General features: G+C 33.8%; 2 protein-coding genes and 1 long non-coding RNA gene across 4 annotated transcripts in view; 2 read left to right on the top strand and 1 right to left on the bottom strand.

The window, feature by feature from the left end:
- Positions 1-16,523, top strand: part of LOC128866395 (uncharacterized) — a 38,116-nt gene extending 21,593 nt beyond the window's left edge. Inside the window, exons 1-6 of one of the 2 annotated variants that reach the window (XM_054107095.1) lie at positions 9,451-9,562; positions 10,015-10,241; positions 14,614-14,792; positions 14,913-15,143; positions 15,214-15,512; positions 15,633-16,523. In XM_054107095.1, coding sequence (XP_053963070.1) covers positions 10,047-10,241; positions 14,614-14,792; positions 14,913-15,143; positions 15,214-15,512; positions 15,633-15,889 — 1,161 coding nt within the window. In that variant the 5' untranslated portion in view covers positions 9,451-9,562; positions 10,015-10,046 and the 3' untranslated portion in view covers positions 15,890-16,523. Of the gene's footprint in view, positions 1-9,450; positions 9,563-10,014; positions 10,242-14,613; positions 14,793-14,912; positions 15,144-15,213; positions 15,513-15,632 lie in introns of those variants that run through there. The other variant, XM_054107094.1, reaches the window with a different exon arrangement.
- Positions 16,524-22,782: 6,259 nt separating this feature from the next.
- Positions 22,783-23,924, bottom strand: LOC128868086 (uncharacterized). The gene is made up of 4 exons (XM_054109819.1): positions 23,604-23,924; positions 23,325-23,537; positions 23,110-23,263; positions 22,783-23,049 (listed from the first exon to the last, which is right to left on the bottom strand). Exons 2-4 carry the CDS (start codon positions 23,535-23,537, stop codon positions 22,982-22,984), a joined length of 435 nt encoding a protein of 144 aa, XP_053965794.1. The 5' UTR covers positions 23,604-23,924; the 3' UTR covers positions 22,783-22,981.
- A 2,801-nt stretch (positions 23,925-26,725) lies between these two features.
- On the top strand, positions 26,726-27,546 carry LOC128866134 (uncharacterized). The gene is made up of 3 exons (XR_008454919.1): positions 26,726-27,078; positions 27,151-27,357; positions 27,419-27,546. It is a non-coding gene; the product is annotated as an uncharacterized LOC128866134 (long non-coding RNA).
- The last annotated feature ends 98 nt before the right edge of the window (positions 27,547-27,644 follow it).

The raw sequence follows: 27,644 nt of genomic DNA, 5'->3' as shown, positions 1-27,644 counted from the left end.
TTTTTCTAATAGCGGTCGCCCCTCGGCAGGCAATGGCAAACCTCCGAGTGTATTTCTGCCATGAAAAAGCTCCTCATAAAAATATCTGCCGTTCGGAGTCGGCTTGAAACTGTAGGTCCCTCCATTTGTGGAACAACATCTACACGCACACCACAAATAGGAGGAGGAGCTCGGCCAAACACCTAACAGAAGTGTACGCGCCAATTATTTATTTTTTTTTTTTTATAGATTTCCCATAAAATATCACTGCAAAAACGCATCGGGGTCAGAAGTTTTGGGTATAGTGCGAATTCCTCGGTTCTTGGCTTTGTAAAGATTTCAAGATTCACTGGATCATCAAACAACTTTTAATTAATATGAAAATAATGTAAGCATTTCAAATTTCGGAGTTTTGGCTTTTAGCTAACATAAATGCGACAAAAATAACGGATAATCACACATAGATACATACGACACATCCTTTTGCAGGCGGAAGAGCGATTGTTATTTTAGTCACACCTCTATTCACGTCTACTCAATATGATAAAATTGAGCTTGAAAATATTGTTATACGACAGGGCACAGATTTTTATACGACAGAGAGATAAATATACAATACTTACAAAGTATGAAGAAAGAGTGCATAGAAATAGTAGCCAATTGTGGAATCATATTCCAGTACTTTAAAATTACTTGCGGATTTACGTGAGAGGAGATACTTGCCTAGCTGTTTTAAGAATAGCAAAACGTTAGCTATGCGCAACTTGTATTTGCTCCTAAGTATAGTAAATGTGTTATACAAAAATATATACTGAAGAAAATGTCACACGATATTCAAAAATATTTTAAAAAATTAAAATTTTTTTACTTTAAATTTGTTTAAAAAGAAAGTGTGTAGCGTAGTACACATAACAGAAGTGAAACTTTCAAGGCAGACAAAGAGAGAGGGAGAGACCCAAGAGAGAATAAGAGAGAGAGAGAGAGAAAGAATATATATCTAAATAAATTCACAACATTTGCAGAGAATACAAAGAGACAAAATTTACAAAAAAAAAAAACAGCTTATTGAAGCTTAAATTATGACAATAAACAATTGTTTTTGTACTTTAGCTTTAAAGTATAACTTACGTGTAGGTGTGCAAGTATATAAATATGTATGTAGTAATAAAGTAGTCATCGAACTTTGAAATTATTTTTATACAAACGATATATGTACACACACACATATGCATGTATGTAGCCTCATTAAACGAAGAATTCGCAATGTATTTGCCCATCCATAAACACATATCAACAACTAGGAACTATCTATTGGAAGTTTTCGAAATCGCACCACTCAATTGAATTCCCCAATTTCCCATCATATAATGCCCGCAAGAACATGCATACATACATACATACATACACACATAATTAAATACAAATCTGCATATTCTCAATAACTCTAACATACAGATTACGAGTACTATCCAAATACTCTCCCTAAGCTTAAGGATGTGCTTCTTTCTCACTCCCTTGTACACTTAGTATTCCCTTATACACATATACATACATAGTTATATACATATTTATATAAGTTATACTAGTCCATCACTAAATATATATAAGGTATAGCTCTTTCTCTACTTTTCCTCTACGTTATATCGTTTTTCTCTCTCGCGGAACGAAAATGCTCAAAACGTTGCATGGCCTTTAAATTTTACTCTCCATTCTCCCTCGTCTATCGACGCCTAGGAAGTTTCACTTCAAAAACAATTTTAATTTTTTTGTTCACGATTTTTAAGGAAATTTTTTTTTCTGTCAAGTTTAAAACGGAATGACTATCGTGTGACATTTTTAAGAACTAAAAAATATTAAATTTTTGTTTTAATTTAATTTTTTTAATGTGAAAGTGAAGAAATATTTTAAAAAATTAAAATTTTTTCTTTACTTTTTTTTTTAGATTTTTTTATTATACATATCAACAATTTTAATTTTTTTTAATTTTCAAAATAGTTTTAAATAAAAAGAACCATACCAAAGTTTTCGACATTGAATAAATTACAAATGTACATATTTTTTTTTTTAATTTTTTCTATTTACTTCCTATTATACTCTAGCCTACAGATAAACCAATTTTGAGAAAAATTAGAACAATGCCCAAAATACTTGGATGACTTGACTTGACAGACTCGCTCTACTGCCTCTCTCTACCTTCTAATAATGATTTCCATATGATATTCAAATTGGGAGAGGTGTTAATCTATGGGTTTCATGAGCCAGGCAAGATACAGATCAGCTAAATATCATGCATGTACATACATATGTATATTGTAATTATGTATGTACACACATATGCGTATTCACTTTCTCTGTTTTACCAAAGGGGAAGTAACATATCATAAAAGGGCAATGCTCACATAATTGAACCAAATGTTTATTTGTAAGTGTAATTTTACACACTATACATCTGATGTTCGGTGCGAATGATTGTGTTAAAGAACAAACAACCGCTAATTAAATCAGATATCTTTTTCTTCATAGCGGTATTTCGTTTTCTTACATGAAAGGCCGCACTAGTCATTTTAGATTACATAATTCCTAGGAATGCCAAGAAAATGCAAAGTGCTAGAAATAATTTGCAGAAAATAGACTGAACGCGTGCGCACTTGTGCCGCCACGCTTCCATAGTAAAGACATTTCAAACTCTCTTCTTTCGCCAACTTTAACAATTCAACTTCTGTGCAAGTGCGAGCAGCAGCAACATGATATCATTTTGTATGGACACTGCACATTCATACAGAATCTCTAGGCACATGCATACATGCTTATATATGTATGTATAATATTGCATTGTTCATAAGTGCATGGGAAAACTTCATTAAAATTATATGCAATTAATGGGGAAGTGATGTGGATAATTTTAGCTCTATGAGTACATGGGCATGAGTAAATAGCGGCACATAAAAGTAATGAACGCAAAGCAACGGATTATTAGGTTGGGAGATTGGGAAGAAAGCTTGAAAGGATACAACTAAACACATCGCACCGATTTAACCTGCAATAAGAAAATAAATATTAAGTGATCTAGGCATGATCCGGGTTACTGTTAGTGCGCTAATTTTATAGCTGACAAAGAGCTGGGTTTAAGTACGAAAAAAGTTAATTTTAGTCTTATCAATTTTTAGGCTTTTTTTGTAACAAGAAAGAAATTAAAAAAAAGTGTTAAACACGTAAAATTGAGATGTATTACATATTAGTCATCTTAATTAGGCAGGTTCGAAACAAACATGATTTCTTGCCGAATGTTGGACCGCTTTTTGGAACAGCTAATCGGTAATAACTCTAAAAATTTTGACTCTCAAAATGGGGCAGAAGAGGCTTCTCAACGGATGCGTGTTACAAATTGTGATATTCCTAAAGCGAAAACCGTTCTTGTTTGTATAAATAAGATACATTTTTGACACGGGAAACATGTCCGCGTCATATAGGGTGAGAATGAATAAATTTTAACCCTTTTGCATCAGTCGACGGAATAATCCGCGAACAAAACCTCTCTCGTATCACCAAGAACGGAATAATTCGCTATAAACTATTTTTTTGTTAAAATTTTGAATATTTTGAATACATCCCGCAATTCGAGCGGTGATGCAAAAGCGTTAAAATTACATTCAGAAGAAATACTTAAAATATTTGATTTAATTATAATTATTATGCAATGTTTAGTTTCTATATTTTCTCCAAGTGGGTTTGATAATAAAAATGGGTGAATTAGGCCGTAGTTTTCAAAAAAGAAAACTTGATATCTCTGTTATAAATAAAGCAAAACTATTCAATTTTCATACAAACTGTGAACCTAAGAAAAGAAATATGACGCATGTAAAATTAAACAAATGCCCCATATTGGGTAAATGCGTGTATTTCAATAATGCCTTAATAACGCGAAAACGCATTGCGTAACTCCTCATTTAGATCCGACAAAAATGTCTCATTTTCTCCCACGCTCATTTTTATATGTTAAATTTCCCTCGTCACTCTGCTGTTATAAGCTAAAACTCTCTCTTGACTCCAAAAATTAACAGCCAGCCCAAATACAATTTTACTAAAATATGCACCTGTATATGAAATTCGGTTCGGAGGCAATTTTGTCTGTCTTGCTTGCTATTTATTAATTTTAAACATTAATTGCATTTTTGGTAGTTTCCTAACAATCTTCCGAAGCTTTTGTTAAACATTAACCCGCTTTTTAATTTTTAACATATTTCTGAATTGAATTTAACATATTTCTATAGTAGCTAACGACTTGAGCTTCCAGATAGCTTCCTACATTACATTTTCTATCGATTTATGGATATAAGAGCAGAAAGAAAAAAGGTCAGACCCGGGTGCTCAGCCGAAGGTTTTAAAAAAGGTGTCCAACGGAGGGTTAAATGCGGTATTTTGACATAATTTTATATAAATTGTGGGAAATTTTAAAATCTTACTTATAAATTTGTAGTGAGTTGAGCTACGATGAGAATGTACATTATGTAAAAAAAATATCGGGAATTGTTCATTTAAAAAGCCCGCGTTACACATACGAGCATGTTTAAATTTTTTTTGCTGGAATGTTGGTAGAACTGTCCTCTATAGTGTCGCAGAATTTGAGCGTGATCTGTCTATTAGCTTGTTTTTGGCATTTAATTATATCCGCAGTCAACCGCAGGTGTGCTCTTCGATTTTCACTATGGATAAAAATATCGAGCAAAGAATGTGTCTTAAATTTTGTATGTTTGAACGGGATTTCGAGTGTCGAATCATTGAAATGTTGCAGAAAGCCTATGGCGAGTGTGGTTTATCAAAAACAAAGGTCTACGAGTGGTATAAGGCTTTTTCAGAGGGCCGAGAAGTCGTGGAAGATTTGCCCCGATCTGGTCGCTCATAAACGTCTTCAACGTATGAAAATGTCGACAAGGTCAAGGAAGTGGTGTTGGAAAACCATCATTTAAGTTTGAGGGAAGTAGCTCGTGACCTTAGCGTGCATCACGAATCAATTCGAAACATTTTACACCATTAATTGGGCATGAGACGCGTGGTTGCTCGACTCATTCCAAGAGAGCTGAATTTCTTTCAAAAAATTCATCGGAAGAAGGTGGCTGAAGACATGATTGAGTAAGTGAATTCGGACCCACCCTTATCCAGCGCATCATAACAGGTGATTTGACATGCAAATCAGTCAACAGGCGGCTGAATGGCGCTATCCACATGAGCCGAAACGCCAAAAACAACGTCAAAGTCTGCCAAAAGTGAAGTCATGCTACTCATTTTCTTTGATAATCATGGTCTTGTGCACTCGAAATTCATTCCAAATGGTTCTACGGTAAATTAGAATATTTTTTGGAAGTTATGCGACGTTTGAGAGAGAATGTGCTTAGGAAATGGCCCAATTTTCGGAAAGAAAACTCATGGATCTTGCACCATGATAACGCACCGTCTCATAAGGCCCATATTTTGAACACATTTTTGACCAAAAACTCGACAAATATCATCGAACCACCAGCGGATTTAACCCTCTGTGACTTTTTCCTTTTCCCAAAAGTTAAATTGGCACTCCGCGGACGTCGCTTTGAGTCGATAGAGGGCATTAAGGAGAATTCGCTGAAAGAGCTGAAGAAGATCCATTCAAAAGCGGTTAAAAGTTGCTTTGATGACTAAACTAATCGTTGGCCTAAGTGTATTGCTTAGAATGGAGCCTATTTTGTAGGCGACAAAATAAATTTTGATGATTATACATTTATTTTGCATTTGATTGAACAATTCCCGGTACTTTTTTGACAGAATGTAGATCAGCTGTTTGATTTTTATGGAAAATTATTTCTTATTAAACAACTAAATATTAACTTTTCCGTATGCTGAGTTTGTAACTGGACTGCAGCTATCCATTCCAATGTGGATTCCACTGTAAAAAAGTAAAAAAAGAAACGTTATGATTATAGCGGCTGAAACTGCTCGTACATAGGTACAGCTATATGCATAATTATGTACTTAAATATATACATATACATATTTACATGTACTACGTGTTGCTTCTGGGTAAAATTGCACTTTCTCATACACAATGAAGCTTCCATCTAAAGCAACATTCAGAGATGAGTATTTATTTGATCTTCATATTCTTCATACTTACCAGTGGAAGCATACAACTATAACTATTATGAGCATGCAACCGAAGACGAATGCATTTATTTGCTAAATGGAAGCAAGAAGAAAAGTTTATGAACGAAATCCGTAATAAGGCAAGATCATGAAGTAACAGTAAAAGCTCTGTTATTATGTTCTCACTCTTCTTATGATGTACTTATACAAACCTACATACTCATGCACATGTGTTTAGTGCACATTTCTGCTATCGAATATTATGTTAAGAAAAGAGAAAATAACTGCATTTTTTTCTTATTACAATATTTAATACATTTTGGTTTGCGCGTTACTTATGTACTTCAATCATTGTGATTAATGGTCCAACATAATGATTTATTAATTACAGTTACCTCGCAAGGTTCTTTGCATATTATCTGTTATATGTACATATGTATGTATGCATATATTTTAATCTAAAAATACAGTAGCGCAATGGAACCTTCAAAATGAATGGTTTATTCAACACCAAGGCTGGAGGAAAAATCTGAAATTTCCCAATGACAAGCAAACCGGTGACCAGCATTTTTTTTTTATTTGATATAATTTTCTTAATTTCAAACCGCTTTAACTTTGTTTAAGAGTAGAAAGTGTTCTCGAAAAAAATTATATTATGTTATTTGGAAATTTGTTTCTGTTCATTCGATTTGCTTATATGTATTTAGAAATAATTTCCAATTCCAAATTTATTCGAGTTATAACGTTGACCACAATTATTTAGGAATTGTGGTTAATAATTAAAAATTCGTTTGCATTCCATTCAAAAGCAATACATTTTAACCTTATAAATTTTGAATGTTGAATTGTATGTAATTTGCAGTATCACAGCTATTTTATTAATTTTTCCTTTATATTGTATGCTTTTACTTGCCCTCACCACAATTAGTTCATACCCCTACGATTTCCCCTCATATGCCGTTGCGAAATTATAAGCACACCACTAATTTACGCACATCCGGAAACATTTTGGTTAAGTATGGTTTTTGTTGTAGTATGAACTACTTATGTATGTATTTTTATAGAAAATAGTGGTGTATAATTTCGCAACCAGGTGTAAATGAGAAGAAATCGTACGGGTATGAATTATACGAGTAGTGTTTAGGTCAAGTATATTAAATTAGCAAAAATACGCCTCACTCTGCTATGTCGTTTTGTGTATTAACCTTTATTGATACCTTATTTTCATAAATGAGTACACACTATACTCTGGGAGTCATATTTTCACCTATGAATGAAATGAATTCTATCCAATTATTTCAATTTTTTTTGATCTAGAGAGAAAACAAGGATTTTTGATAAATTTTCTATATACATATATGCATATAGAAAATAGTACTGAATAAGAGGAAAATGTGGGTGGCGCACAAACCAATTGTATTTAAATTTAATGCAAGCACAAAGTTTACAAGCATATGCAAAAGAAAGGGGTGATATTCCGTAACCAACTTATCCAATACATAGGATCCGCATTTTGGGATATTTTCTAGATTGTTCGAATCAATTTTGCCATTGGAATAATATGTGGACAGAAGAGTAATGAAATTACGTCTTTCTGGAACGTATGGCGCATCCAAGTATGCGATAATGTTCGTATTTACTTTCCGTATGATAAAATGGCTTTGTCTTCATATCCATCAACAGAGGGGAAATTGCTTTTAGACTTTTGCGAATCGTGTCCACGATAGTCATCTGTCGTTGTCTCAATTTTATAGCATGCTGATGAGAAGGGAAATAATTAACAGCTGTTGATGAGTTTGAACTGTCTCAGTGGTATTGTTGTTGGAAAGCTTGGTTTGTTATGTTTCTTATCCTCCCCCTCATAATTAGGTGATTCTCCTTTTGAACGGTAAACGTCGACCAAAGTCAAAGGAAAACATGTAATTTCGTCATATCAATAGGCAGCAAGGAATCTTTGTAGGTTCCATTTTTCGGGAACAATTCTTTCTATTTGTTAAATATCGGAAGCAAATGCAATGTCTCATAAGAATAATACTCGTAATATACTGATAACTAAGGCATGGAATTAATTAAATTAAAAAATAAGAAATATGTGCATAAATATGCACTGAAAATAGAAAAAATAATAGATTTATTTTTACTAAAATACACAATTACGGGTTTTTTGCTTAAATTCTAGAAAATGAAACTTTCTCTGTTTGGCAAATGTTAGCATGGCGAATTCATACAAGGTGGCAGCAAGGCAGTAGCAAATTTTTAAAAATTAAATATCAAATTAAATAGCAAATAGTTTTTTATGAGGAGCTTTTTCATGCCAGAAATACACTCGGAAGTTTGTCATTGCCAGTCGAGGGATAAAATACGTGTTTAAAAATTAAAAATAAGCAAAATATGCAATTATGACTAAAATAGGGATGGTATTATTGGATTTGAATGAATAATGAAATGAAATTGTCGAACAGGAGTTTGTAGTGCTGTTTTAAGACAGATTTCCGGCTCATTTGCCAATGTAAGCTTGAAGTTTCCATACTTATTTGTTCCTTTTTCGTACAAATGTGCGTTTTCTATTTTGTTTCCTCTGGGATTGGGTTTGTTATAAGTATTTATATTAAGCGTAAATCCCAAATGTGTAAATTTTTGTTCATTTACTTGGATTCGTCAGCTCCTCAGCCACTCCTCTACAAGCGTAAGTAAGTGGCTTCGCCAGACTTGTGATGGCTCTTTTCAGCATTTACTTCGGTACATAACTGCAATAAAATCTGCGAATGTTGAAGTTAACACATTTCTACTTACATATATGGATAAAGGGATAGAAAAACATAGAGTTACGATTCTACGTAATTTTGGAATTTGCCTGTTATAAATGTTTTTCCCATGGCCACTATTGCCTTACCCATTATTAATTGGTACTCTTACCATTTCTTCTCATATACACATCTTTGTAAAATTGAAACCACGTCACTATTTTTTTTTTTAATTTTACAACAATAATAAAGTATAATGCAATATAATATAATATAAAACAATGTAACGCAAAGACTCAAACTTTAAACTTTCTAAACAGAAAATTTCTGAGTATACGGCATTATTTTTATTTATTTAGTCCTATAGACTTGTAAAACATTCAGGAAATTAAAATTTTCATGCATTTGGTATAATTCGATACATTTTTATAACCTTTATAAAATATAGGAAAAGAAAGCAAATGCAGGGGCCGATATATGTAAATGACAAGTAGCGATTGGCAAGCACGATTCGTTCATGTGTCGTATGTAATACAAACATGTCGAAACCTGCGAACAGTACTCGGGTTGGGCCGTTTGAGTATGTCCACCGCACCCGAGCGCTGTTCGTTCAAAATCATTAAGCGGTTAATATTTCATATATAAAAAGCGTTGACAAAAACATTGGATAGCATTAAAAAATGCCAATAGAAGTTACAATTATAAAATGTAAACATAAAATAAATGTAAGTATAAAATGTTAATAGGGCGCAAATAACAAGAGTAGATAATTCAACTCCGAGCTCGTTGTGAGCTGTGCACAAAAAAAAACTGATACGAGTAAGTGAAGCTTTGAAGGCTACAAAAGGCTACTTCGGAAGTATAGATAAAGAGGGTGTGTCTTATACTAACACTTTAAAAGGTCTATCTCCTATTATTGTTATAGTCCATTAAATGTTGGTATAACAAAGTGCAAGTTTCTAGTAACTACAAAATACCGTTGATTTTTGAGAACTTTTTTTGCCGGGGTGTCAAGAATTTTTTTCCATGCCCGAATTTTTTTATATGGCAGTAAAAGCCATGCACCGTCACTATTGTGTTTCACTTTTATGTAAATCAAATAATAATACAATTACCAGCAAAAATGTGATTTTTTTTAATTTTTTTATTTTTATTTAATTTAATTTTACGAATTTAGTTGCCCACAAAATACACTGCACAGAGGACCAGATGCAAGTAGAAATCCAAATACCCGATACAAGCAAATATGATTCAAATGCAAAAGCACAAATATATCTAGAGGGTCTCAAAGACTATCCAAATGAACGCTGCCAGCCTCAAATAAATGAACTTCAGGCAGTGTTCCGGCTTTCTTTGACAGATTTTTACGAGTGCGGAGTCACACGGATGGTGAATCAATTGACGGTAAGAAAATATTGCTTATTATTTACGTAAACTTACACAAAAGTTGAGATAATTTAGTAAAAAAAAAATTGTTTAGTCCAAACCATTTACACATAATTAGCTTAATTTAGATAATCCCTTCTGAAAAAATGAAAAAAGGACTACCTTCTGGTATGCGAAAAATGATATCGCTCGTATCTTACTGTTCATGGAAGTCAATCACCGAATAGTGTAGGAATTCTGACAGTTGGCACAGGCGGATTTGAACGTTGAATCAGAGGCTGCGAAATTGACGTTCGGTAACTACTTGTAATATCTCCGAATAAATGGGAAAATGTTTTTAGTGAATTCCACGAATCCGCCCCAATTAGCTCCTTACGCATTTGTTCATGTAATGGATACTTGTAACAGCCAGACGGAGTTTAGGTAGATTTAGACAAATATTTACATACATACATACATATGTATCGGAATATTTAAACTAATAAGAGAATACGCTTTAGCACTTCCCACAGAAATTTTTATTTCCGTCTCTACACTTACAGACATATATACATATGTAAATATTACTAAAGACAATGAATCTGGTTTTATTTCATCATCATCATTAACAAATCGTAAATCACAATCCTTGATTCGTTGCTTCGGTCGGTATCTTTTGATGTTATTAGTTATTCGATGCTGTTGTTGTGAATTCGCGACAATGAATACTGGTATAAAGTTGTCAGCCTTAGAACCTCCCTTGTAAGAGAGCCAGATCACTCACTCCATTCGTTCTCTTTCCATCCACTAGGGTGTCCCACGTAGTAAGGTTCTCCATCTCTGGTTGGGGTTAACATATTCGAATTGGGAGATTGACAATAAGAGGTGATCTACTTACATATAGTACATCAAGTCTCAAGATCAGTGTTCAAGTTGTATATTACTTTCCCTTGCGAAACAAACAACCACTTTGAAGAAAATGTTCGCCTATTTTCGTGTAAATCTATGCATCACTAAAAGCAACAGACTGAGTGCGAGACTAGAAGCTACTGACTTGGTTCTAGTAGGAGTGGAAGCGGGACAAAGTGAGGGATTGGAATATGCTTTTTTATAACAATTTGTGATTATTATTAATTTTAATGCCTGAATAAAACAAATAAATCTATGTATGTAACAGAGCTGTGCATTCATTCAAAAAGCGCTAATGCATTACTTGTACATTAAGACAATCATTTTAATGTAAAAAGCTCTGCCATGCATTCATTTTGAAAATTTAATGTTTAATAAAATGTTAATACAATAATTATGAGAAAATAATGCTAATGATTTTTTTTATTAAATTATGTAAATGAAAGCTAATGGAAAATTTTAATGCATTAAAATGCATAATCGTTTTTCTCGTTTCCATGGACAGAAATCATTATTTTATTATTTTTATTATTAGTTATTATTATTACTGTGTATTGATAAGGAACCAGGCAATTAATGAATATCACTGAAACACAAAGCAGTTTAACCCTTTAGTGTCACCGCTCGAAATGTGCGATGTACTCAAAAATCCGGCTCTTAGATTGTCGCCGATAAAAATTTAACAAATATTACAATGTGTGGAATAGTCGGTTCTAAGTAATTAACAGAGCCGTTATTTGCGGATTATAGTATTCCGCTCTTGGTAATAAGAGAGAAGATTTGTTTGCGAAGTATTCCGCTCTTGTTGATGAGATAGAGTTTTTGTTCACGGATTATTCCGTCGAATAATGCAAATGGTTAATTGGTGATGTTGCTTCGTGTATAATTATTGAGCTGTACTTGTTAAATTAGGTCTGCTCATGACTCAAACAAATAATTTTGAACAAATTATGAAGTTTTGGTGTTCATATTTAAAAAAAACTTGCGGGGAAGGGGAAAGTGAGAGAACAAAATTGCATTTCATTTTTAGGGGAAGTTGCAAGTTTTTACTGTATACATACATATTTACTTGTAAGAATTTACAAGTGAGAAAAACAGCTAATTGAACTCAAATTGGCGAATTGATTCAAAGTTCTTTATTTAAATAAATTTTTTTATTCAAATGTAGAGTATAAGTAAATATATTCTAGACAAAATGTATAGTTTATTTGAAGTAATATATTAAATAGGAATCGGTCAATGACAACGAGGTATGTACTTCTAAACCATAGCCTCCAGTCACCGTTGCTGCAGTTTTCAAAATACAAGTCGAAAGCATTGAAGGTAATTTTTGTGTTTCATGCTTGTATGTATGTACTTCTCGGTTATTAACTAATTTGGCGATATACATACATATTTATATACATAGATGGAAGCAAGGAAAATATGAGCGATGATGGAATGGAGCAAATTATTGTGGACAAAATAAAATCATGTGATGCGAAGCTCGTTTTGCATTTTAATTGCTTTATTTTTTTTAATTTAATACAACTTAGCTCAACCGAACAAATTTTAATTGTTGTGATTTCTTCCGCCAACAATTTAATTAGCTGTTCGTAAAATCTGCAACCTGTTACTGGTTTGTACTTTTTTTATATTTTTCTCTTTGAGTGCAAATTCTCGGAAATTAAGTTATTGCCTAATTTTTACGTGAACGGACTTATTGTTCCTCTATTGCGATTCGAAATTTGATATTGCTTGGTTGTCATTATATGTAATTAATGAAAATAAATGTATTCTGTATGTAACTCAGTGTGTTTACGAGTATGTTCTCTATTATTATTATTATTATTAGAAGGCCATTACGCACTGCGACCAGGGCTGATCTATTGTGAAAGGCCTATTTTTGTAACTCTAGAGTTTTAGGCTTTTTAAAAATTTTAGCACAATTTTGGGTTTGTTGCTCCAGAGATTGCATGGAGATACTACGATACCACCAAGGTGATGAAGTCTCTGTCTGCCCAACGCAGGACAGTCACAAAGCACATGTTCTAAGCTTTCTATGTCCATTTCGCAAAAGCGGCAGACATTGGTCTCAGATAGACCAATATTATTTAGATGATACCTCAGGCTACAGTGACCTGTAAGATATCCTGTTAAAAGACGCAGATCTACTCTGCTTAGTGAGAGTGAGTGAGTTTTTTTTTCCCGGGCCCGGAGTTTTCAGAGGGGTCCGGACTCGAAGGTAATTCCAAGAAATTTCCTGCTTGAAAAAATATAGTAAATAATACTTCTACTAGAGTTCCGACACATACCGAAAGATCGTTCAGCGCTTTATCAAGGATCAAAGACTACCTTCGTTCTTGTTCAACTCAGAGTCGAGTAACAGGATTGGCAACTTTGTATTTGGAATCTGAGTTAGCAAGGAAACTCGACTTCGATGATATTATAAGAGCTTTTGCCTCAGCTAAAGCAAGAAAAGCAAAATTCTAAGCATCGTGGCAGTCATTTTCAAATATTTGTAAGGCTCACAAAATGAATAAAAAATTTTAACTTTTTTCAGCTGCGTTTTTTATTTCAGATCTGCTGAAGAGTTTTCTAAAATTCATTTTAATCAATATTTCATAATTAATTCTATCAAAAATTTTATCAATGAGTTTTTCAATGTTTAAATGTTATATCACTATAACATAATACGCATTTTGATAAATAAAAAAAATTTGAAGGGGCCCGCATCTCAAGTTTCCCCCGGGGCCCGAATACTCTCTGCACGGCCCTGCCTAGCCCTTTTCATTATGAGACTGGTGATAGTAATTTGTGTAACCGTACTAAATTTCATTATCTTAGCTTTTGTGGTTCCGGAGGAAAGCGATTTGAAAGTTTTAGTTTATATGGGGGATGCCACTTCTCCAGTTATAAAGCCTACCACTTTTTACCATAAGTACGGCATTCGTAATTTATGTAACTGTATGAAATTTTAGTACCTTCGCATCATTTTCAGTTTATTGGGGAAATGCCACGTCCCCTTTTCCAATACCTGCCACTTTTCATCGTAAGTACAGTATACGTAGTTTATGCATTCGTGCTAAGTTTCCGCTCCCTGGCTTCATTGATTTTAGAGATGTATTGGTTTTCACATTATAGTTTATATGCCAGATGCCACGTCCCCTAAATATCGGGCTTAACATTTTCGAACTAAAGGAAGTCATTTCCATCAAATTAGTGCCATGTTTTATTGAAATATGGCGAACGGTACACTCAAAAAAGGGGTTAAATATTTTAGTACGGTGTATTAATTTAATGAATTAAGCATTAGATTTTCAAAACTATCGCATTGACATTTTTATTTGCATTCAATTTCAATTCATGTTTTACTTAACTTAAAATGCTATGCATAAAAAATTAATGCACTTTTCACAACTCTGGTATATGTAAATGTACCTACTCGTACATATCCATTTTTAATTTTATTTCAGTAAAGCTTAATTACTCACTCATAAATAAGCACGTTTTTATTTCCTAGGGCAAGAAAGTGTATTATCACAAGATAATTATCGAATCCAGTGAAGGTAAGGAGATAGTAAGCGTTAAATGTATCACAACTGAGCCCTTTTACAATGCGCTTATGATGAACGTCACCAAGCGTGAGCACCATGGCGTTGTGCGGCGCGATGTACTGCCGGCTGGATTTCAGGAACCAGAGTACGTCATAAATGAATTTATGTACATATATAAACATATACTTACATCTGTGCACATACATATGTATAAATATAAGCATAGTACGCATTTTAATTTGTTTGTTTAATGTTTCATGTATAGGGATTTGGAGATTACGACTTCCCTCACAGAACGTGCGCCTGAACCTCGCCTATCCATAGGCGTCACTCAAAATGGCAAAAAAGTCACTGGTGACCTGACAGTTACTCCGGGTACACCGCTGACAATGGAAATAAATTTGGACCGCGATTCTTCTCCTGTTTATGGCTTAGGTGTGAATTATCTGGAAGTAACTGACACTCGTCAGCTCTCCGAAACCATAGTGTTCAAAGGGTAAGTAGATTACATAAAGGTACTAGAGTGTAAAAACGTACCCCTAACATAAGTTTGTAAAATTTTACAGTTGCACAGTGGATCCATACCTTTTCGAGAACTTCAACACCATTGATGGCGACACATTGACCGCGAAATTCAAGGCATTTAAATTTCCTGACTCCTCGTACGTTCAATTCCGAGCCACCGTCAATGTCTGCCTTGACAAATGCCTTGGCACACAATGCTCGAATGGACAAATCGGTTATGGGCGCAGAAGGCGTGATACATCTGACATTTTGACTCAAGGCTTGATGGATACAAACAAAGTGTACGAGATATCGTTGGCCATGTTTATAAAAATCAACGATATTGACGGCGTTAATCGCAGTAAGTCCATTGGTGGTATTCATTTCTCAGCTAAAACTCTTTTCACTCTTTCACAATATTATAAGTAAATATTCACATACATACATATTTACATACCTATGTAATATTGTCGATTTTCAGATGAAGTACTCCAATTGGAGGAGAAATTGCGAGAGTTAAAACTAGCCAATCAGCGCTTGGCGCGCAACAGCCGCGTTCATTTTGGCGAATCGCTAAAGGCCTTTGAACAAACGCCAATGTCTGTGCCCGCGTTCGTAGTGGACGAAAGGGAGCTTACTCAGGCCCAACTAAGCACCAGCAGCGCTACTTACAGCAGGTCATTGGAATGGTTACTTCCTCTGCTAGGCTTTTGCACTGCCGCTTGTAAATTTATGTAAAAAACCATTCACCCTACAACCCAAGTACGACTCTATTTGTTTATGAATGCTGCAAAAGCTTTTTGTACTCTTTCTTACAACAAAAGTATAAAAAGAAGAGGATGAAGTAGTGTTCAAGTGGATTATCTGATATAAAATTGTCGCAGGAACGTAAAAATAAAATTCAGGTTGCATTGGAAATTAGTGTATGTATGTAGATTTTTACGAAATGGTATCTTTTTACATATGTGCATAAGTATGTGTGTAATTACTATTAAATCTGAGTTAGAACGTTTACAAATAGTACTTATCAACTGCCATCAAAACTTATTACAATACGTATGAAATATTATTGAAAATTATCAAAAGTTTAACTAAAAATAAAAAATAATAATAATTAAAGGAGACGAATAAATGTAAGAGATAAGTTTGGCAGCTTAAAATGATTATTAACTTTTGCAAATAAGTAAATTTCGCACCTAAACAGTCTTTTATAAAAATGAGTATTTATCTATAAAAAATTTTAGCAGTTTTTAATGCCGATAAATTTTGTTTCTAACAATTAAGTCACTACTAGTCTACTAAGATAAAAAGTTATAATTAAGTTAATTGAAAATTAATATTGATAATAAACAAAAACAATAACTAATAATAATTGGGCATTTAAATCTTTGAGCATACGAATTTATATACACTCATGGGCAATAAAATAGGTGGGCAATAAATTTTGACCCGTTTTGTCTATTGAGTTTCTATTAGTTTTTCATAAAAGTATACTTACTTACTTGATCAAGGATCACAACCCGTTACCATATTAAGGCCGGCTGTAACAAATCTCTCCAGGCGTCTCTGCTTTGCCCGCGCCTTCTATAATTTATTACACCAAGCTATGATAGGGTTCCCCCGACTTGGTCCTTCCATCGGAGCCATGGTCTTCCCCTACGTCATTGTCCTCTAACTTGCCCTTCCGCATCCATACGCTCGACGTGGCCCAGCCAGCGTAACCCCTGAATATTGATGCCCTTCACTATGTCCACCTCGTTGTCGAGCTCATACAGTCCGTGGTTCATTCGGCGGTAGTAGTTATCGCCAATACGAAGAGGACCGAAGATTTTCCGAAGAATCTTTCTCTCGAATACTGCAAGAGCTGCTGCATCAGTCTGCGACACGACCCATGCTTCAGCGCCATATAGTAGCACGGGCAAGATGAGCGTCTTGTAGAGTGTTAGTTTTGTCGGGCGAGAAAGGTCTCTGCTACGCATTTGCTTATAAAAGTGTAACCCATTATAATTAGTATAACCTATAAAAATTTTGAAAATTTTCACCGAAATTTCATTTAATTTTAATTTTAAACTTTTTAATCAGAATTTTTGGTATGGAGTTAAAAGCCCAATAAATTTTAGAACGATAAAATGCAAGATGCAAGTAGCTGTAAAATACCTTTGATTTTTCGCAATTTTTTTTTTGTTTTTGCTAGCATGCGAGATGCATTTTCTACCACACAAAATTTGCTCGACAGTTCTTCGACACATGTTATTGGCAAAAAACTAAATTGTGGCTTGGGAAAACTTGATCATGAGATATTGCGTAACAACGTTAAAGAATGCCTTCAACCATAGGGATAAATGCACGCTTCCGATCCTTGAAGTGCTATCAGAGAACAATGATATATAGAGAAGCTTCGGGAAATAACTGCATTCCCATGAATTTTCATATCACAAACATGATATTTTCAATATTTCTCTAAGCGAATTGTGCTGAATTTTCTTTTCGCCCATAAGTATGCAGCAAGGTTCACTTTTTGCTTACCATTTAATTTGCCTGAATGAATGAATTTACTTAGTTTCAAATTGAAGTGCTAGTCAGTCGCATCACTTTCCACTGCAGCCCTCCATTCAACATAAAGGCATCAACATACATACATATGTAATACAATATGTATCCCTACAAGACAGCTGACTATCATATTAGCACTCATATTATCATCATCACTATCATCATCCAACTACACATTTTTGTTCTAGCCGTGGGAAAGTTCTGATAGTTTCCCCTTGTCGGTGTGATATTCTATCTCTCTTTTACCAATAGCAATTTCTTATAACTGAAAAATATATCTGCCCTGCTCTAAAGGCACACTAAACTCCTCATTGTTGTCATCACAAACTCATCAGCACAAATGGCCTAAACTCCTCATTGTTGTCATCAGAAACTCATCAGCACAAATGGCCTAAACTCCTCATTGTTGTCATCAGAAACTCATCAGCACAAACGCCTCATTGTTGTCATCACAAACTCATCAGCACAAACGCCTCATTGTTGTCATCACAAACTCATCAGCACAAATGGCCTAAACTCCTCATTCGAAATTACACGACGAAAACGAAATTACATTTATATTATTATATTCATTTATTGTTTACAAACTAGTTATTATAAAATTTTATATTATATATTTACATATTTAAAGATTTTACATATTTACACATTTCAAGATTTTACATATTTACACATTTCAAGATTTTACATATTTAAAGATTTTACATATTTACACATTTACACATTTCAAGATTTTACATATTTAAAGATTTTACATATTTACACATTTACACATTTGAAGTTTTTCTGTTAATATATTTTTTTTGGTTAGACCTATTGTGGTTTAAACTAGTGATGGGCAAACTCAGCACATTTGCACTGTGCAGCAGCGCGTGCTTCTGCGTGCGTAAAAGTGCTAGGTGAAGGGGGATAACAAAGCACGGGGAAGAAACAGAAAAATTGAGCGAGTTGTGTCTGTGTTTGTATCCTGAATGAGAGAGCAATTATTCATGAATTCTTACCAGGGATGCCAACTTTTAACTTCATATCAACAAATTAAAAAAAAAATAGGTTTTTTGATAGATTTTCCTTCAATAACTAAATTAAATACATATTACACTTTCTATTATAATAATGAATTAAGGTAATAAGCAACAATAAACATGCCATAAAACATTTCAAAAGTTCGCGTAATACTGTTTTTTAATTGCTAGATGTAAAGAAGATTAAGGCCTCTGAAAATATTTAATTTGAGATTAAATTAAAATCTTACATATTGGAAAGCAATGACAGTTAAATCTTCAATAATATTGATCACATATACTGACGAATCTGTAAATTATGCACACTTATCTTATGATTACTTAAATGGTTTTTGAGTTCGGATATATTTTTTTAAATTGATGTTTTTTAAATTGAGCTAAGAAATCCAGATTTTTAAGTTTTTTAGCAATTACTTTATAGAACTTGCAAACTCTCTTTAGCTACCGAAGTTTGTTAAATGTTTTAGAATTTTTAGCTACTGAATGATACCTTTTTTCTTTTATTTGTCATAAAAATGGACGTGATTGGCAACTAATTTCGTCCATCTAAATCCTATATACTCTGATATGCACAACTGCGTACAAAAATAAACAACCAAGAGTATATACATATGTATATAAATCATAAATAATAAAATCAACAATGCCCAAAATTTATTCCCACATTTAACAACTGCGGCAACTCTTACTCATAAGTTTTGACATTTCATAAATAAAATCCGTTTTTTCGTAATTTCTGCACTTTTTGACGATATTTTTTGAGACCGTGAGTTACATATTATTTTCGCATAAAAAACCACTAATATTAAGTGTATTTGTATGGTGTGGATGCAGTGAAAGTGCTGAAAATTTAAAAATTTGAAAATTTGAAACGGCGAACGTCAAAACAAAGTGCACAGTGTTCAACTGCCGACAAAAACATACATTTATTTCTAAAGTTAAATAAAATATTAAATATAAAACATTTGGTTCAACATGACCTCAAATAAAAGAAAATTGTTAAATTTTAATCCGAAGTGGAATGTAACTTTTTTATGCAAATATGTAGACGGAGAATCACAATGCCTTGTATGTGAAAAACGTGTAATGTGTAAGATTTTTAACATAAAGAGACATTATGAGCTGCATAGGAGCGAATATGATAAATATGTAGGAGAAGAAAGGGAAAGTGTATACAAATCCTTAAGTCTAAACAAAGAGCCCGATTCGATAGCGGTAAGCCATGTGCCAAATTACAGAAGGTCGGAAAAATTCAAAATTATTAAAAAATTTGTAAATTTCTTAGGAAAGCGAAGATTACGTTGTAGATGCAAAGCGTGCAACTTATGAAATCGCGTTAAACCTCGTTCGAGAGAATCGTGCATTTTTGGGAGGCGAATTGGTGAAATCTTGCATATTAAAAGCAGTAGGAATTTTGTCCCCTTCAGAATTACCTAAATATGAGGGTATGTGCTTATCTCGTAGAACTATAAGCAGACGAGTAGATGAAATGGCGGAAATGACAGAATCGCAGTTAAAAGATCGCATAAAATCATTCACAGCGATTTCATTGGCTATTGACGAGAGTACAGATGTATCCGACATAGCCCAATTAGCAATTTTTATCCGAGGAGTTGATGCCCACCTAAATATATGTGAAGAACTTTTGGATATTATTCCAATGAAAGGGACGACTAAAGGTGAAAATTTATTTCAATGCGTTAATGAATGTGCAGAACGCATGGGTGTACCATGGCAAAAAGTGGTTTGCGTTGCCACTGATGGTGCGAAATCCATGAGCGGATCAAAATCAGGCCTTATTGCGAGAATTCGGCAAAAACTTGTGAATGAGAATATACCCAATAATTTAATTGCAATTCACTGTTTTATACATCAGGAGGCTCTTTGTGCGAAATCCTTTTCTTTACAAAATGTAATGACGGTCGTTGTAAAATGTGTCAACTTATTACGTGCTCATGGGTTGAATCATCGCCAATTCAGAGACTTTTTAGAATTTTGTGAAAGCGAACATACAGACATCCCATATTATAGTGAGATCCGCTGGTTAAGTCGAGGAGCAACTCTTAATCGGTTCTTTGAATTGCGAGAATACGTGTATGTTTTTTTGGTAAGTATACACATGCACTCATGGTCGATAAAATAGGCACCCCACTTTTTTGGTAGTTTTGTTTATATATATTTTGTATGTTCAACCCCGTTTTTTCAAGACTAGCTTGAGTTATAGCAAACCAATGGCGGATCTAGGATTTCGCGGTTCGAACGCTAAAACCACCGCAGTAGATTCGTCGTATTTCAATACCTGCCGAAAAATTAAAAAAAAAAAAACACTAAGAAAACAAACGTTTTGTTTAGGGTTTCATAAAAAGTCTAGGTATGCAGTTTGTAGCCCATTAAATTTTAGTAAAATGTTGAAGTGTGAAGGTTGTCGAAAAGTGTTGGCTATAAACCAAGCTAAGCTTTCAAAAAAAACTTAACAAGCATTAAACATACAAAATAAAAATTTTCCAATCTAGCAACAAATCATGTTACCTATTTTACTGTCCATGAGTGTGTTTTTATAAACATGCCCTATTTTTTAACATACTATTGGATTTCATAGGAAGAGAAAGGAAAATGTTTTCCTGAACTTGTTGACGCAGAATGGATATGCGACTTAGCCTTTATCACGGATGTAACACAACATTTGAATGCTTTAAGTTTTTCTCTAATGGGAAGACAAAAACTTATTTTTAATATGAATGACGAAATTGAAGCGTTCAAAAAAAAAAATATCATTATGGATACGACAGTTAAAGGAAAAATGCTTCGATTTTTTCCCTTGCTTACAAACACTTACTGAAAGCCAAGACGTAGACGTAACAAAGTATGTGGCAGAACTTGAAAACCTCGAAAAAAAGTTTCAGGAACGATTTGCTGAGTTGCGTACAATAAAATCTAAGCTTGATATGTTCGCGACGCCTTTTGATTTCGATTCTTTTGAAGCGCCCCGACACTTACAAATGGAATTGATCGATTTGCAATGTGATACCCGAATTAAAGCCGATTATAGGGAATCGACTTGCATTGTTGAGTTCTATCAAAAAATTTGTAACCAAAAATATTCTAATTTACGAAAGTTTGCTGCAGAAATAACAGCAATGTTCGACTTATTCATGTGAACAATTTTTTTCACTGGTAAAACTTAATAAGTGTAGGTTAAGAAATCGACTATCCGATACTAATTTAAGAAATATATTGCGTTTAGCTGCAGCGCAAGAGGTGTCTCCCAATATAGAGTTACTAACAAAAAAACAATAATAAATTTTAACATATATAATATTTATCCTTTATTCTTTTGAGCAAACATTATTTTACTAGTTATGAAAAGCTTTCATTCGAAAATAGTTTATTTTAAATGTTGAAAAAAATATTTCGAAATAATAACTATTTATTTGAAATTAAAAAATGTGTATGTACTTTGTCATACTGTGCGCATTGCCATATGCGTCTGATTTGAATATGAGAGCAAGTAAGTACTCATCAAGAATACCCACTCTACTAAGATAATTTCCTCAATGTTTTTTGAAAAAATCCCCTATTTTTTTATGGAAACATGTTTTCCCACCAATGTCAGGTAACTAAATTGTCCTTTTTAACAACATAAAATTTATAACATGCATTGTTTAAATAAAACATGGCTGGTTGAGATTACTGTTTGCTGTTGTGACCAGCATTTCTTTAAAACAATTCACTAACATAAAGACATACGATATACATACATACTTATATGTAAACGAAGACAATTTTTTCATTCAGAAAAATATACACCGATTTGTCAGTACAAATTTTTCTCCACATAGTTTGAAACTATGAAACTTTGACATGCGAATGTTCAAACTTTTTGTTTATAAAATCGCCTATGCTTCTTGATTACAAAAATTATAAAAGTAAATAAAATAGAAATTTGCAAAGATGATGTTAATATTCAAAGAAGCGTTTCCAATAAAAAAACGAAAAGCATTTTATTATTTAATATGAACGATCTAGCAAATCCCAACACTTCAAAATACCCTAACATGGAATGAAGTCCCCTTATCTGGTAACTTTGCTATTGGCAAAGCTTCACTCTCTTTTTTACAAACACATATGCGTTACTCAGAACTGATTAATATACGTACACGCCTATTGCTTACCCTTCTGATGTAAGTTTGTCGCCCCCTCATCCAGCACTTTGCTAGCACGCTCTGCTGCGAGCGTGCTACTCTGCTGCCCGTCCCTAGTTTAAACGAACATACTTCCTAATAGCGCCTTGTACATCTTCTTTTGTTTTTTCTGAAAAGAGGTCTAATAAATGAAATAATTGTTAGCAACTCGTAGGTATTCTTCTTTTTGCTATGTACTTACCAAATATAAGTTCAACCGCCTTAAGTCTAAGAAGTGGTATCTTTCCTGCTCTTCCTTCTAAGTTGAAGCTGTACATGGCGTCATCTGTGAAAAGATAACGCATAACCCCGTCAACCGTCCCTTTCGTGCCTTTTGATCTTGCCAGAAGCCCAATCTACATATGGAAGAAATAGTGTTATTTTCAAATTATACTAGCGTTCATTTTATTATGTTACCATTGCGTCGGCGTAAGCTTTATTTATCAGCTTGGCTTCAACAGCCTGCACTTGCTCCACCGATAATACGGGAAACATGGCAGCAAGTTCCATGGATTCCTCGCTTTCCGCGTCCCCGGTGATGCGACTGACAGACTGTTGAACCCTAGCTGTCAGCACTTTGCATTCGCGCAACAGCTTACTTTGCGCTTGCATCTCACCACGTTCCGGCATCTGAAAAGGGAAATTTCGATGTTACAAACGAAATATATAGTACATATGGTGAAAGTCTGTTATTACCTTATCGAAAATGGCACTTTGTATGTCAGCTACTTGGCCAGCAACGCCCAGTTGACGGGTCTCGACGCTATCCAGTTTCGCCAATATTTGGTCCTGGCATATCTGGATAGCGCTTAACTCAGCTATTATTGCCGCGTGTCTGCCTTTAGATGACGACAACTTTTTGGGAAGAGCAGGCTTTTTTGGTGCAGAGCGCTCGTCATGGGGACATTCCACCCCAAATTGAAGCCTTCGAATTTGTATTTCTGAAATAAAATAAGAATATATAAAACCACAAATAAAAGTACATAAAACTGTACCGTCATTTTCTTGCCACTGACTTATTTCCACTTCTGAAAATTTTTGTTAGTTAGTATTTAACTACTTAAGTTTATGTTAGTAATTTACAATACCTTGTTTAAAGTTCACGTTATATTTTCCTTCCTTTCCTTTCCTTTTATTTTATGTATAATCTTCTGAAAAAAAGAAATTTTTATTATTTCTATATTATTATTTCATTATTATTATTATTTTTATATTATTATATTTATTATTTTTACTTTTTATGAAAATATTATTTTATCGCACTTTTCAGTATTTTGAACAAAATGTCACAATTTGTTCAGAGCAGCCACAAAATTGCAACTTCACACTTTGTTCTTGTTTTTGTTGTAGCAGCATAAGCATTCTCCATACATATACGGAGAATACTGCTGAAGTCCATGGCCGGATATAAATCCGGTAACGTAGAACGTTAAAAATTCTTATTTTACCAAAATGCTGATAAAACCACGATAAAATAACATTTGGTTAGAATTTAAATATACATACCTGATTTACACTCGATTTTTTTCACAATACACTTTTCACAATCACAAAAAACACAACCGCCTTCCACGAGTAATATGAATAATTATGAATAACTAGATGCGCTTTTTGTTTGAAAGCGCGGCTAGAAATTCCTTTCAATACTTCTTAGTATTGCCAATAGTCGGAATGGCGTGCTGCCAGAAATAGAGCACAAAAAATAATTGACGAAAACAGTTCGTTTTTACGTTGAAGGAAAAATTTCGCGATTTAAATGTAATACATATAATAAATTGTTTAAAATATTATATAATATGTTTTTTGGGTTATAATATAATTTTTATGAGACCACTGTCAAATTCAATCACACTTTCCTGAATACATTTTGAATACATGTAATTCCATTGAAAACTGAGTGTTGGTTTTTGTATGTAAATATGTATGTTTTTTTAATTTTTTGCTTATTTATGTATTTTATACTCAGCGTGCTTATTTTTTTATACTTATATGTATCTACATCAATGAAAATAAGGAAACTGTAAATTCCAAATTTTTGTTTTAAAAAATACCCAATCAATATTTCTCCCGCTGTGGCATTACTGACGAATAGTATAAAAAAGGAGCATTTCAACAGCGCTTTCACGAGAAAAAGAGTTTCACATTTAGTTATCTCTTTTGCTCTTTCGACAATTTTCAATTTGTCAATGCGCATGTATTAGAGACTAATAAAATATTTGTCAATGTGTTGGAATTTTTGGCGAAAGTACTCAGCACTGTCTTGTAGGGCATATTTGAGCGTTTAATCAGAATATGATCGGCAGACGGCTAAAAAAGTTATTTTTCAATGTCTGGTCAGAAAACAATTTTCAGTTAACTTTTGATTCATTTAATTTGTAGGTGCCGATTAACGGTTAACCAAAACAAAAACCGGCATCTAATAGCAACGAAAATAATAAATAAGATTTGGTTTTGCTATCGTTTTGCAATTTTCTTTAAATAATGGAGCAATGGAAGCGCTTCCGCCTTTTAATTATTATAGTTAATTTCTGTGTGTGAATAAGTGCGGTAGTGTGGTACTACAAGACTTTCTAAATATTTTATTAAAATGTCCGTTCGCTTCTCCTTCTGAGAAACCTTTGCCATCCTTTTATTTTCCACAACATTGTGTGTGCTATCAATAATTTATACATTTGCCAGCTGATTTCTCGTTTTATTGAAGTGAAACTTCTTTAGGCGCGTCGGGGGCCCCAAGGTAGATTGAAAATAGGCAAGTGAAACGGTAAGTTCGGAGCGTTACCGAAATCCGTCAAATGGGCGGGGCCAAGGAGCAGCTGCTCCTTCCCACTCTCGCCTATTCGCTCTCTCGCATCGCAAGCGCTGAACGATGTGAGGGAGCCACCGAGACACGCCGAAATGTACATATACAGCACACAAGTAAGCATTGAAGTAGACTGGCGACATGCAGGCAACCGACAATCGACAACCGACAACGGGTATTATAGATAGCCATAGCCCGTGCAAATGAGTGCTGTGTGTGAGTATCAGATAAAGCGCCGATTGAATGTGTGTAAGCGGGAAAGCAATAAGAAACTGCTGTGAAGTAAATAGATGGTAGGTATGGAGGAGACGAAGCGATACAATGAGTACGTTTGCCAAACGAGTGACGATAGTTGAAGTAGAAGGTTGTAAAATGACATTTCAACCGTTTCGGTGATCAAAGCAAATTGATTAACGCGCCAAAAGTAGGCAAAAAATACCATTGGAATTGCAAAGAAATGTCAGCGTCAAGTGCAACACTGCACCCAAGTGTCAAATTTGAAGCTAATAAGGACAAAAATAAATAGTACAAATTTATGTGGAGTGATATAGAAAAAAAAATATGAAAACCTGAATTTAACACGAGAGAGGGGGGAGAGATCTAAACCGGGGCTCCCATGCATGCAACAACCAACTTAAAAGTTTCACTTCTACCGTGCGTGAGTCTGACAGACCCTAGTTTTTTTCTATTTTTATTAAATTGGTTTATTTTGTAAAACTTATAATAATAGATACAATTCATTTCATTACAAATAATCACAAACAAAATACAGTTGGTATGGAGTTTTCGTCAATTCACAATAAGACTTTGTGCATTCATTGCCGAACTATTCACAATGACCGACTAACCCGACGCCAGTTAACCCGACCTTGGTGAAGTGGAATATTTTGTCTTCTTTTATGAAAAATTTTGAAATGAAAAAATTAATGAGTTTAATAAATAAATTTAAATAGGTGGTCTCTTATTTCTCAATAAGAAGATTCGTGGGAGGGGTTTTCTTGGAGTATTCCCTCATTCCTCATTTCAGAGCAAAAATGGATTTTTAAGTTTAAGGTACAGAGCTGTTTTACAGTGAGCATTTGAGGTTACGTGATGGTTTGACTGTTTTATAGGGCAATACAGTTTATTGTTTTTAGCTGAAAACGGCAACAGTTGTAGTAATTAATTTGAAATTATCTCAGGAATTAAGTGCAACTAATCCGGATCAACTAGACTTAATTCCTATAATTCAAGAGGGTTAGAGGAATTTTCAATGGCAGCACTACCGAAAAACACAGTTAATATCTATTGTGAATAAAAAATTATAAAACTTAAAAAGGAGAGCAAAAAAGGCGGAAAACAATCTGGAACAATATGATGAGCACTACAGCAGTAAGTATTTTATTGCATTTTCTTAAAACTTAAATATACAAAAAGTTTAAAAATGCGTTTTTACAATTTCAGATGAGAAGCAGAATGAAACGTTTAACTCGGACGAACAGCCGTTCATAGCTAAATGAGGAGAACGTGCATATGATTTGCGGAGGACAAAAATAAATGCTCACATATAAATGACGTTGCTGTCGAAATGTCACTTATGGTCGAAATGGCAGGCAAATACAATGCGGTGAAGATCCATATAAAAATAAAAAACTTTACGAAGAAATATAGGTGCATATTTGAAACTAACTATTTCCATATTAGCCATTAACCATTTTTTTAATTTTTGCAGAGGAGGGAAAGAAGAAACACGTTCGAAATTTTATTAATTGTTTTGATATTTCGGAATAGTTTGAGAAATTGCAATTTAAATTTCTTTTTAATAATAATTTTTCAGTAACAGTGCAGCTAATAACCATATTTGCGGTAAATGTTTTACTGACAAAACTGTCCAATAAGCAAGTTAGCTGCTCACTAATCCGCGTAACAACCGTCTGTTACAATACAATTTTAATCAG

This window comes from Anastrepha ludens, chromosome 6 (assembly GCF_028408465.1).
Source record: "Anastrepha ludens isolate Willacy chromosome 6, idAnaLude1.1, whole genome shotgun sequence".
NCBI lineage: Eukaryota > Metazoa > Arthropoda > Insecta > Diptera > Tephritidae > Anastrepha > Anastrepha ludens.
The sequence above is the reverse complement of the archived record's forward strand: the minus strand, read 5'-3'. Positions and strand labels throughout refer to the sequence as shown.

Bases quoted from the DNA above. Each gene is read 5' to 3' on its own strand.
- LOC128868086 (XM_054109819.1), bottom strand. From the start codon at position 23,537: ATGCCGGAACGTGGTGAGATGCAAGCGCAAAGTAAGCTGTTGCGCGAA. The intron at 23,264-23,324 runs GTAACATAATAA...TTCCATATGTAG, and splicing joins AAGCTTACGCCGACGCAATG to ATTGGGCTTCTGGCAAGATC. The intron at 23,050-23,109 runs GTAAGTACATAG...TTCATTTATTAG, and splicing joins GGCGGTTGAACTTATATTTG to ACCTCTTTTCAGAAAAAACA.